The sequence below is a fragment of the Chaetura pelagica genome, unplaced genomic scaffold (genome assembly GCF_000747805.2).
Source record: "Chaetura pelagica isolate M959 unplaced genomic scaffold, ChaPel_1.0 scaffold112, whole genome shotgun sequence".
NCBI lineage: Eukaryota > Metazoa > Chordata > Aves > Apodiformes > Apodidae > Chaetura > Chaetura pelagica.
In genome coordinates this window covers 2418344-2431172 of record NW_009952798.1, presented here as the reverse complement: position 1 = coordinate 2431172, position 12829 = coordinate 2418344, and the positions used below count along the sequence as shown (strand labels likewise).

At 39.7% G+C, this 12829-nt stretch overlaps 1 protein-coding gene across 2 annotated transcripts in view; it reads right to left on the bottom strand.

Moving 5' to 3' along the window:
- The window catches only part of MYPN (myopalladin), a 49535-nt gene that overhangs the window by 5833 nt on the left and 30873 nt on the right, over window positions 1-12829 (bottom strand). For both annotated transcript variants that reach the window (XM_009994852.1, XM_009994851.1), the window contains exons 12-16: window positions 4178-4399; window positions 3487-3636; window positions 2474-2553; window positions 1824-1950; window positions 77-284 (exon numbers count right to left, since the gene is read on the bottom strand). In XM_009994852.1, the coding sequence (XP_009993154.1) occupies window positions 77-284; window positions 1824-1950; window positions 2474-2553; window positions 3487-3636; window positions 4178-4399 (787 nt within the window). The remainder of the gene's footprint in view (window positions 1-76; window positions 285-1823; window positions 1951-2473; window positions 2554-3486; window positions 3637-4177; window positions 4400-12829) is intronic.

Genomic DNA, 12829 nt, shown 5'->3' with positions numbered 1-12829 from the left:
AAACTAAGTAAGATATGTTTGAAGAAGTGTGCACAAGCAAGTTTGTCCTTGTGACTTGTTTTTCAGTGATTCTTACCTACAACAGTGAGCTCCAGACTAAATGAATTTTGTCCTGTTTTATTAGTGGCAAGGCAAGTGTAAGTTCCAGCATCATTTTGTGAGAGAGGATCAATAAGCAGGGAGTGAACTCCAGTCTCTCTGACCAGCATCTTGTGGGTGCCATCTGGTAGCACAGGTTTGCCATTCAGAAGCCACGTCAGCTCTGGAGTTGGTAGCCCGCTCACCTGACAGAGAGTGAAACAGCTAAAGACACATGTCCAACTGACCAACAGATTTTAGTAAATCCATTCATTTTCATATGCCATCCGAATTATGTCAGAATCTAGAACAGAAAGATTTTTCTAAAATTTCATTTCTCAGCTCCTGTTTTCCTGCTTAGTTCCAAAAGGGAGAAAACCAGAAAACCAACAAGAAACAAAATTCCAAGAGAAAAAAAAAAATAAAATCCGTGAAAGGCCTACATATTTCTTAGTCAGAAAGGAAGAAATATGGTTATGCATCAGATTCACAAGAGACTCCAGTAATCTGCTAGTTTGGGGTTATTTTTTAGTGCTAAGTATAAATCAAAACCCTGGGTCTAAACCACCACACAGTTTAACAGAGATGAAAAAGAGTTTCATACAAATTACTTCCTATTTCATAAAATGTGATGAAGAGTGATATAGTTTTTGTAGCTGTTAAACTTAAATGCTTTAGAACACTATAGATTAAATGTTTTTAGAAAGATTATTAGACCGTTTTGTCATCTTGAAGGTAGCTAGAAGTACTTATTCATGTCTGAAATGCTGCTTTCCAAAGAATATTTTACAGACCAGAGAAAGAGGGATGTGGGCCTTGCCTGAAGGAGGACTGCTGTCTTCCAGGTTTGTGCAATACCAAGCATGCTTTAAGTCTTCATAAGCTCTGCCAGGATAGCAGAGCTAAGAATAACCAAATTCTTTGGCATGCTCCCTAGTAAACTACATCGTAAATTAAGTAATAATGAATCTTGTTCATCTTCAGGGCATTAATTTCTGCTTTAGAGCCTCTACCCTCTTCGGGGTAGGAGACATTCTGGGGCATGGAATAGGTCAGTGTCAGGACTACCACCTTTGCTGTGCTACTAGGCATAGACAGACTGCCAAAATAAGTTGGAGCAGATGAGTTTCTTAAAGTTGTGCAATAACAGGACGTTCAGTGTGTGTACTCTAAGCTCTGACAGCTCTCTCATGGGGATTTGAAGCTGAAAATTGTGATGTTACTGCATCTCTACATGCTGGGGAAGCATAAAATGAACTGGGATCTGTTCCCTGTTTTGAGGGAGTATTAATCTTCAGTAATTCAGTCCAATACAATGGGAACATTTGTTTGAACAGAATACAACATGCTGAATCTTCTCTTTCTCATGCTTTTGTGCTATTCTGGATTAAGTTCAAGAATCTGTTAATGGTGCAGAAGGACCTGTCATTCCCAGATTAACTTCTGGAGTTCAGACCCGTAAAGAACATGGTGAACACATCTAGTAATTTGAACAACCTTGTAAGTGAGCCTTCTATTTCTGGGGTTGTGTTTTCTGTGTTCTCCATTCCATACAGCATGTGTTGAAAAGAAATCCCCTGAATCAGCTCAGAGAGAGTAGCAATAAAAAAAATAATCTTTAAAAACCAAGCATTAAAACTTGAACAGAAAGTGTTCATGCATGCAATAAAGAACATGAAAACCTGTAGCAATGCTTGTATGGAGAGAGAGAGAAGGTGAGAATGAACAGAGGAAACTTTTCATACCTTACAGTCCAACCTACAAAGTCGTCCTTCATGTGCCACCATGTCACCTGGAGCCTGTAGAAAGTATGGCCTGAAAAAGCGTTCTTGAACTGCCTCTTTGTCTCCTTCTGGCACCCGGGGTCGTGTTCTGCAACACAAACATTGCTTGTGTATGTTTGGAAGTCAAACTCTTTTTTTTTTTTTTTTTTTTTCCCTAATGCTTAAAAAAAAAGAAAAGAAATTGTGGAAAAGGATGAACAGGTAGCTTGAGTTCTATATAAAAGGGCAGAAAGAAAGTGGACAGATTGGAGTTGAATACTTGCATATTTTCAATTTAGAAAGATTATAAAGTTAACTATCTTGTGTAGTATTGGATTCTCAAGCTGTCCGTCTCTTCTTGCTTTTTTATGTGAATTTCATCTTACTAATGCATCTCTTGCCTTTAATTCCTCTGCAGCAATATATGAAAATGAAATAATATTTTGCAGTTCAACTTCCCTATATTTGAAGATGACCTTCAAAAATATTACCTTGTAGAAGTGACCTGTTGGGAGGGAACTGCTGCTGTTATTTCCATGTTATGGTAAGAACTGAAGTACAGTAGCTAGTTATTTTTAATGTCTTCAGTGAGAAGCATGAAGAAGGTCTGAAGGAGTTATCTTTCCTTTTACCTGTGAGGCTGATTTGTGGATACTCGGCCTCGAACAGGAATACTCTGAACCATCAGGTGGCCTGAACAACTGATTCTCCCCTGCAAATCACAGTGGAAACAGAATTGATAGTTGGTTAATAGCTGAGTTCATATTACAGTAGAAATATTTAACATGTACAATGCATTAGGATGGATTTTTTGAAGTAACTGAACTACAGTGTAAATTCTACTTTTTCAAAGCAGGTGCTATAATTGTGTGGTGGAGTGCAGATGAGGCAGGTGTTTCTTTCTGTGTTTCTCAGACTCTTCAAGGCTGTGGCCGTGCCTTTAGCAGTGGTGCTACTTACATAAACCAGTTCAAGCAGTGTCTGTCCCTGCTTGTTCATTCCTGCCACTGTGTCTCCACATGTAATGGCTGCAAGTACCTTTGTACTAGCATATTTGTTCATGCAGCCACACAGAAACTGGGAAGTAGTTGGGCTGAAATATAGTTCAGAAAAAAAGAGAAAAAAAAACACAACTGGAAAGAGTTGCCTGATTCCTTGTGTGTACTGCTAAATAAACAGCTAAGCTAGCACACAGGGTAAAGGAGAACGGTGTGAGGGGATGAGGTTATCTGCAGATCCACGCCTTTGCATCCTAGATAAAGAACAATTGTGTTCAATACCGCTTCCCAGTTGGATGTACCTTTTTATTTCCCCTTCTCTATTCTTTCTGCCTGAAATACAATGTCTCTCTTGTCACCATATCTCAAAAGGTATCCATCACCTACAGAGGATGGGGTCAGAAGATAGTGCTGGAGTTACTAATGTGAAAAAATGTTTTTAATGAATGTGACCAGGATGTGTAAGAACAGAGGAGCAGTTTCATCATTCTTCATTACATGGTTTTCTTTCCTATCCTTTAAAGCATTTGATTTTGATACAGTCACTGCTTGATGTCACACGAGGTGGCCTAGTCTGTCTTCCTATTAACGTATATTAGAAAAAAGATGAAACAAGCATTTTTGTAGAGGAAAATAAAACAGCTTACTTGAGGGTTTGCAGCCATGATTGTATAGTTGCCATCATCGTCATTAGTAGAAGCTTCAATATGTAAAGAACATGTTCCGTCTCCTTCTCGGTTCATTTTGAAATGCGGGTTTTTCTTTGAAATCTGCTTGCCATCCTTGAACCAGTATACCTGTGGTGATCAGACCCACCCCCAGTCACTTAACACTTGCTCTGCAGTGGAATAGTGACTAGAAAACGTGTAGACAAGAACATGACATAAGCTCACCAATTGCTAGTAAAAATATTAGAACATTATTGGTATAACATTTGCCAGTCAGTTACAATGTGAAATAGAATGATTCCAGGTTGAGCTCAGAAATTGCATCTCTCTTTTACACAGCTGGGTCTGCCTGATTTTTTTTTTCTTGGCTGCAGACATCTTACTGGTTATCTCAGGTCAGTCACAATCTTTCTTAACAAGTTAATTTTTTTTTGTTTTATCAAGTTCTGTTCTCTTGGAGTTAGGTGGTTGTGAGAGAGTCCATACCTTAAGGCCTGACATGGGCTCAGGAGCAGATATTGTTGTTTTAGAAAGTGAGGGGGAAATAATTTGTTTTAGAGCTCTCTCCACCAAGCCAAGTTGTTTGGAGTGAGACCTCCCAGAAGGAGGTACAGAAAATAACAGGTAGTTGATTTTCATTGCTTTAACATGAAAAGAGGGAGTGACCTACCTTGGGAACAGGTATTCCAACTATTTTGCAAGTGAATGTGATAGGAGATCCTTCCATTACCCGAAAGTGCTTGAGTCTCTTATCAAAGATTGGGGCTATGTATTTGCCTGTAGGGATTTCCTCGTGTTGGACTTCATCATCTGATTCATCCACTGGGGTACGTTCCAGGCGGAATTCTATTTCATTCATCAGCCTCTGCTCAAAGCTTGAAATCCTGTATTCCTGCAGAGTGAGAGAGGCAGGGTTCTGAACAAGTTCGTGCTCTGTGGTCATTGCAGCCATTTGTGGTTTTAGACTAATTCTAAAATGACTGAAAACAGCAAAGCCTGTGTAAACCATTGAAGCAGTCTGAATTTAGTCTGCGGACACAGATTCTCACTGCATCTGAAGTTTGCAGAAGGAAATTAATGAAGCTGAGCAGCTAAAAAAATAAAAAATGTTATTCCTCTAAGACCATATGAAAAAAACTTTTCTCTTGCACACTGTTGATCAGAAAAGATCATTAAAATTTACATTTTGGGGGGGGGATTTTATGTTAAAATATTAGCTTCCTGCTAATTACAGAAATTAATACTGCCATATATTTCAAGTCAGTATTAAATAAGGAAAACTGTACCTACTAAAAGAGAAAGCTAGGAAGAAAGTGAAATATTTTCAGAGTCATTTACCTGCAGGCTAAAACTTGACCAGATTTCTAGCTGATGTAATGGAGAAAGCAAAACACATCGCATTAAAATATTTAGATTAAACAGATAATGCAAGAAAAACAGTACATTCCTGCATAAATTACTATTTCCAGATAGTTTAATGTGCTTATGAGCCTCTTCCTAATCCCTGAAGTCAATTAGAAACCTCTAACTGCTGCTTAACTGTTTTGCATGAGGATGTCTCTTGTCTAGACCAAGAGGCATTTGACCAAATGTCTCTTTCTGTGACTTGTGAATCTTCATACCAACAGCCAGCCCCTGTTTTTGACACCAAATCAATGTTTATCCTGGGCATGGTGGAGCACTACAGATACACCTGCCTGGACTTGACTGGTAGCAGATGCTGCCAAGCTACACTAACATAGACAGCTGCTTAAGTCTTGCTTAAGGCATTATAAACTGTCTTGTGTGGAATCTTGTACCATATGTACCATATGTAGCTCTGTAGCAGTAACCAAATCAGTTTGCTCAGACTTGACTTTATGCAGTTTGTATGTCTAGAGCTTGCATTCCTGCTTCTACTGAAGGTCACTGTCATTTCTGAGAGCAGGCTTGTGTTTTAATCTACTTCTGTGGCAAGCTGACATCTTCAGAATCTCACTTTGATCTGTCAGATAGTGCAATTAGAATGGGTTTTATTGCTCTGTTATAGAAAGAAAATGATCTGTGGCTTGGAAGATAAATACTTGAGCAATGCTAGAAGTCCAATTCTAATTTTTAAAATAGAATTTTAGAAACTAGTGAATAGTAAATAAGGATTTAGCCTGTCCTTAGACATATTCCATAAGCTGGAAAAACAAGGTTCAGAAAATGAATCTCATTTGAAATCTGATAGAAAGTTCCTTAAAGAACCAGCAAAGATCTGAAATCACTGGGACTTAGATCCCGGATCAATTAGCCATGCCATCCTACTGCTAATTATGCTTTTGATTATTAGTTCCCAAATAGTAAGGAACAAAGATGGAGAGGCAGCACAAAATTTTATCTGACAAACTCTTCTGATTTCTTCAAGGAGTCAGAAGTGGCCAAAGGTTGAGAGTTTACAGTGGAGTTTTGAGGAGACAGGGGTCTGTGAAACTTGGGGGTGAGAGGAGGAAAACGTGGCAGCCATAAAGTAGATGTTGGAAATTGCCATGGTGGAATAAATGCCCTGGTAGTATCTGGTTTTGGAACTGTAATGGTAGATGTTGTGTATCAGCCTCTTATCTGAAATATTTTTCTGAGAGGGTTGCTGGAAGGAAAAGATTGATTGTGGTAGGAAGAGGCAGACAGCTCGGAACAGGGAGGAAAGGACTTTGATGAATGAACTCTCTTTACTGAAAACTGAGTCTCCTTCCTCTCCTCCCTACTTCTCTGCTACTGCAGGGCTGTTACTTCTGCTCAGCCTGGGAGCAGTGCTGATAATTACAAGGTAACAGGAGTGTTCACAGAGGGCTTAGAGCCCCGGGTCCCAACTTCAAGATACCTTCCTTACCTGTAACACTCTCCCTCCACTCTGACAGGGCCAGTCAGCTCTCTGATACTGTTTTCAAATGTGCTCCTGCGAGGACAGCGTTGCCAAGCAGGAGTTTCTGAGCTTGCAGGTCTGTAGCATGTGCTAGACATGCGCCCAGGGGTGGGAACCAGCCACTAGATGGTGTCCTCCACTCTCTTGGTTGCCTTTGTTTGCTCTGGGGGCTGGCCAACAGCTGGTGGGCAGCAAACAGCCTTATAAAGTTTCATCTTGTTGAGCTTTTTTTTCTTTCACGCAGCGTGTCTCAACAAATCACTTTAATAGATCAAATTCTAATCTTAGCTAAGCCAGTGTAAAACCGGAGAGTCTCTGGTTCCTGACCAACCCAAACTATCATTTTTCCCTTTAGATGGCGAGACCTGATTATAATGTTCTAAGAGAAAGTTAAGCAATCAGTCTTTTATCTTTTACCCTTGATACTGACAAAAAGCTTTTGAGTTTTTATGAAAGAAGGGTCAAGTAAACATCAGAGTGACTACGATGTCTTAAGCAGCAGCCATATCACTAAACTAGACTGCAGTCATATTTTGGTTCTCAAGTCTCCTATAAATTAAGAAATTCAGACCTAAACCTTTGTTGCCAGCAATGTACTAAAGTTTTTGTTTTCCTTCAATTCCTTGAAGAGCTTGAGTAGTTTCCTTCCTGTTGTTTAGGTAGTTCTTGACAGCAGAGTGGCAAAAAAATTTTACCTACTGAGAAAGGATAACCTTGAGTCTCTGAATTTTCTGGTAGGACCTGATGATGCTATACCTAATTCTTCTGAGAATGAAATTGTTTTCATGAATTTCATATGCTGTGTGGCCTTTGGAAATGTGGAGGCTAATTAAGGATTAATTAAGACAGGCGTGATCTCATTCCCTCCTTCCCTTTCTGTCATCTAATGATTTGTCACATGAATAAAGGTCAGGGCAGCACAGCAAGTATGGTACAGAGTCCCATTTCTGCCCATTTATTGTGTAATGAACCTCTCAAAATTATGTAATTATTTCTGGATGCTGGTTATACAAGAACATTATTATAAAGCTAAATACACTGTCTTGCATACATGTATGGTGTCAGAGCACTTTTGAGCACTGTTATTCCCTTTGTAAACATCAGCCATTTTCCCAGTCTTCTGGATGTTTAGAGGGCAACAGGGCTGATGGGCAGAGCAGGTGAAGTGACTCCCAGAGTGGTTATCTCAGAAGCTAGACACAGTGAGTGCATGAAGAAGTTTTACCTTGAGAAGGCAACTCTGAACTCAGATTGGAATAAACTGGGTGGGAATGAAAAGTGTGAAGACTCCTCAGTCAGATAGCAACTAGAAGCAGTAGTCTAGAAGACTAAAAATTGGAAGGGGGCTTTTGGAAGAGGCAGCACCTTTTATTTGTTAAGTGCAACATAATAAAGAGCAAGGGAAGGAAACGTAAGGGGTCTGCGTTTGCTCCCACATACAAAACTGTTCTATCTGCATAATCTGGAAGTCCAGACCAGTTATTCACTGCCTTGTGAACGTCACCAACATTTAACATCATTGTTTTGTGGCAGTACATACTGACAATTTAAACTTAGAGCAGTTATTTTGAAGCTGTAATTAACCTCATGCTTCTTGCCTCTGTTTTAGATCTGGTAAGGTTTTCTGTGAACACAGTGTCTAATTTTTTTCCTGACTGATGTGGTGAAAATAGTAACTTCTCACAAACCTCACTACATTAAGAAATACGGGCAATTTTTCTTTTCCATAGATCTGCTTGCAGTAGAAAGTATGAAAGAGAAAGGAATGTATTTCAGGGGCCACTTTGAGGTTAATAATGGACAAGTTTTCTTTGGCTTTGCTTGAGTGCATGTGACTCTGGATGTACACGCACACACAGAAAAAGGTATAAAATAAAAGCAGCAGTTGGTCTGAACTGTGCATATAATATAATAGGTATTGCTGCACTATCAACCCTGGGATATCATTACTGGCAGCTGCTTCTCTGCCCAAGTAAGCTACAAGAGTCACCGTGTTTCCGTGCTAGGACAAGTCTCTGGCTAGGAACTGTGCAGGCTGAGTTCATGTGTTTGGACTGATCATTTTAAGAAGTTACATTCAAAAGTACATTTTAAATTAGAAAATGTTGAAGTTAGGGTATCAACAGCCCCAGAGGGTTGCTTGTGTGTTGTCTCATACTTCAGTCCTTGTCTTTCTAAATGTGTGTTGTTTAGTGTGTGTGTATATATGCTAATATAAATTTAGACACAAATCAAAAAGACTAAGCTAAAATTGCTGTGAAAAGTTTACATAGACTGAAGGTGTTACACCAGACTTATTATAAAGAACAGGAATCTCTGAAATAAGTGGAAATACACAATTGTGTGGAGAATAGGATCTTGGAGTTTTTCACTTGCTTGGTAGGTTTTCTGCCAGGATTAGCAAGACTAGAAAATAGTTGCTAATGTGGCTTTGTGAAGAACTGTTTTTATCATATAAGCCATGAAGCTATTTCTGAATGTGGTTACACAAGTGGAGCAGGGCAAAGTGTTTGTGATTGTGGTTCAGACAAGTGTTTCGTAAAGCGTCGCACAAAGAAGAAGCCAATGCGCTCACTGCTCCAAGGTTAGAACTAGGCTGCAGTTCAGCATGCTGAGGAGGCTGAGGGCAAGAGTACAAAGTTTCATGTTCTGTTTCTGGGTCAAAAATATAGGGTTCCAGCTGCTTTTTTGGCAACTTTCCTGGACCATGACATTTTTACGGACACTTTTTTTCACACACTTGCTTAATATAGAAGCCAGATGTTTAAAATTGTGCTGTCTCCCATCTAGAAAGCTGTGAATTTCAAGATCCTGTCTAGAGGTGCAAATGTAACGTACCAATTAAAAATGTATGTAATACATCTAAGTATTATAATATGACATAGTTATATGTATATATGCTGACTAGACTGCAGCTTTTGAAATCTGAGTGTTTCACTTACATGCATTAGCAAAAGGGGACAAGGCAATGATCATTGCATTGATATTGGTGGAGTGTAAGCAGAAGAGTAAAAGATTGTTAATACTGAACAGAAAAACAGCTGGGCAGTGTGCTGGTGAATATGTGTCTGAAGCAGTTCTGTACTATTTTTCTCTAGTCATTAGTAGCTCCTTGCAAATGAGCTGTGCAGCATGATTGCCACAGAGATGTGCAGTGTAAGCAGTATATGATTTGACAATGTGGCTGAACCAGTTTAGTTGCCAGCTTGTGCTACCAGCAGCATTCCCTTGCTTCCCTCCCTGCTCAGATTCATATGTTCCCATGTCCCTCCTGCTGTCACTGCTGGTCAGCCAATCCCACAGTGGCCTGCTCTCCAGCAGTAAGCTGGAACAAAGGTAAAGGTACAGATTCACATCAGTTTGTCTCTGTGATAAATCCATTTGGCCCCATCACCATCAGGTGGTTGGATCATGTTCTCCTGGATCTTGAGTCAAAGCAAGCTAGTTCCTGGGCCATTCTTCTGCCAGTGAACCTTTTTGGCAAAAAGGTGAGTTGCATAGATTGTAGTAATTCCTCTAAATTTGTAAGCAGCTTTGTGTGGGAATATCACAGAGTCACAGAATGGTAGGGGTTGGAAGGGGCTTCTGGAGATCATGGAGTCCAACCCCCCTGCCAGAGCAGATCAAATCTAGGGCAGGTCACTCAGAAAGGCATCCAGACAGGTCTTGAAAGTCTCCAGAGAAGGAGCCTCCACAGCCTCTCTGGGCAGCCTGTCCCAGTGCTCTGTCACCTTCACAGTAAAGAAATTGTTCCTCATGTTGAGGTGGAACTTCCTGTGCTCAAGTTTGAATCCATTCCCTCTCGTCCTATCAGCGGGCACAAGTGAAAGAAGTTGTCTCTTCCTTCTTGATACCCAGCCCTCATATATTTATACACATTCATTAGATGCCCTCTCAGTCTTCTCCTCTCCAGACTAAAAAGCCCCAGGAGTTTTATAACCCATAATATGAGTTGTAAAATCCTGAATCTGTTGAACTTAAAACCCATATTGCTTTTGAATTTAGCAGGGATCAGATCTTAGTGAAAATACATGCTTACAGTTAGTAAAAGCTTGTAGCAACAAAATATTCTGATGTTAGCATAGTAACCCATGGAAATGGCAACAAATAGATAGGCTACAAGAACTTCATTTGAATATTGATTCTCATATTCTGTATAAAACATAATTCAGTCTGCCACTCATTGCTAACTCCAGACAAATTTCTCAGTTGAATCCCAGTTTGTAACTTTTATTAGACTGGCTTTTTGTCAGAGTTAATCTAAATCCAGTAAACAGTGGTTTATCTAAGAAACTGGCATATATTGCATCTCAGCGTCTGTTTCCAAGCTGTACTACTCCTTGGCTTCAATGTCTAATCTAGGCTACTCTGACTCAAATCTGCTGCTTAATTTGGATTCTCTCTCTCCCCTTCTCCATCTCTTTCAGCAGTAGGTATCGGAAAACAACAGATCCAATGAGTGTGCTTTTTTTCACTTATCGTGTCCCATGGAGAGGTGTCATTGAAGCAACTTATTTCTTGCAGTTGGACCCTCTTACATGGCACAAGGCATGAATATTGCCACAAATCCTCAAAGAGTCTAGCAAGTCATCTATGGGACACTATTAAAAATAGAGTTCAGCTCAAAGTGATAGAGTGAGAGGAAAACAGAAGAGAAGACAAATGAGGTTTGCATCTCCAACTCCCACAGATTTAGCAGCTGGAGTGAGCTGTTCAGGGTTCCCTTTCCTAGTGATGATGAGCTGTGCAAGTCGGGATCTTTACCAGGAAAACTTTGCTTTTATTAGATGTAAATCTTGAAAAGACAGCTACAAGTGGTTGCTTAACTATTTGTTGCCACAATTATTGGGATTTTAGATGTGTTAGTATAAAGATCTGGTAATTTGTCTTGGTTGGGTTCTTAAGTATCTTCTCGTTTCTATTACAGAGCAAACAAACTTCTGTGAGGACTCCTTGGGGTTTAATGCCCATCCTTGGTCCAAAATCGCCTACATTTGCTGACCTTTGGGAGATAATGTGAAGCTTGTTTTTGAGAAACATTTTGAAGTGACTGGGTTAAGTGTAATTCTTGTACTCTGGGGAGCAGAGCACTTTGTGATTCTTGTGACCTTTCTGAGGCTGATTGCTTAGTATGGGAACTGCAAGGAGGTGATTCTCTTTGATCAGTGCTGAGGTGTTAGTGGTGCTGCAGCCTGTGGGATGAGTTGGGCTTTACAGGCCATGGTTTTTAATGATCTAAAAGTTTTTGGACAAGCCCTACATCTCTACTGCTCTGAAATCTCTTACAAAATATTCCCTAGCAAAAGTAAAGAAGATTCATGTGAGGGCTGTGCATAATTTTCTAAACAGCTGTATCTTTTCTCTTCATCCTAAAACTAAAGCAGTGACCACACTGCTATCTGTCTACAGAAGACACAGCCAACCAGCATTGCCACGTGATATTCTTCATAGTAAATGACAAAGATATGTGAGCACACTTAGTAGTTCTTACAACCAAAAGGTGTAAATCAGACCCAGGTACTTAGCTCTCTTTTCATTTATTTTTATTACTGTACAGGGTTTTGAGGTTTAATTACCTCCCTTTTCTGCTTTATATTATTTGTGTAGCAGTTTTGAGCACATCATATAATTAGTTTTAAAGTTTTGCATGTGAAGCTGAATTTCCTTTATTTCTAGTCCCATCAGTGAAGCCTGTAAATGTTTCCAAATGCCACGTTAGGAGAACCAATTTGCATTACACATTTATATTTTTTCCATTTGCCAAAATCACCCTAAATTCTCTGCCTGTCCTTTTCTCCCCACACTTCATTTTATTTGTATATGATGTTTCTGGCTGAACATTACCAAGATAATTTAGTTGTAATGAAGTTAAAAGTCACCATGAACTGGATTGACAGATTTTGGGTAGTGGAGTTAACACTGACTGTGTTCTCCTTTCATCAAATAGTGCAGAGCTCAGACACTCATTGAGTTTATGAGAGTTGGATGCTTTATCACAGAAATTCAACCTCAGTCTCCAAGACTGAGCTCCATGCTAATAAATTATTATAAAGGTGGAGATGAGTGGACAAAGTTCTTTGTCCTTCTCGCCCTCTTTTGCTTTGCAGAAAAATGGAAACATCACTACAGCAAGGACAAGAATCCAGGTGTTTATCCTAGTTCCTAGGCAGGAGAGTTGTTATCTTTATCTCTCTGTGTCTCTCAATCTGTCTCTGTTTCTTTTCTCCAACACAAGAAGAAGACATTCTGGAAGCTTCCTCAGACATCCCTGACCATTAAGCTGAAATGCTCTCTGAAGTGCCCTGCTAAAGGAGAGCCTGTTTGACATTGCCTGAAATTCTTCGTTTTTATTCATTGAGCTGGAGAAGGTGAGAGAGAGACTGTCTCCTGTTAAGGGAGCTGTTCTGAAGGGTGAAATGTCCAGATTTTTTTCCTGCT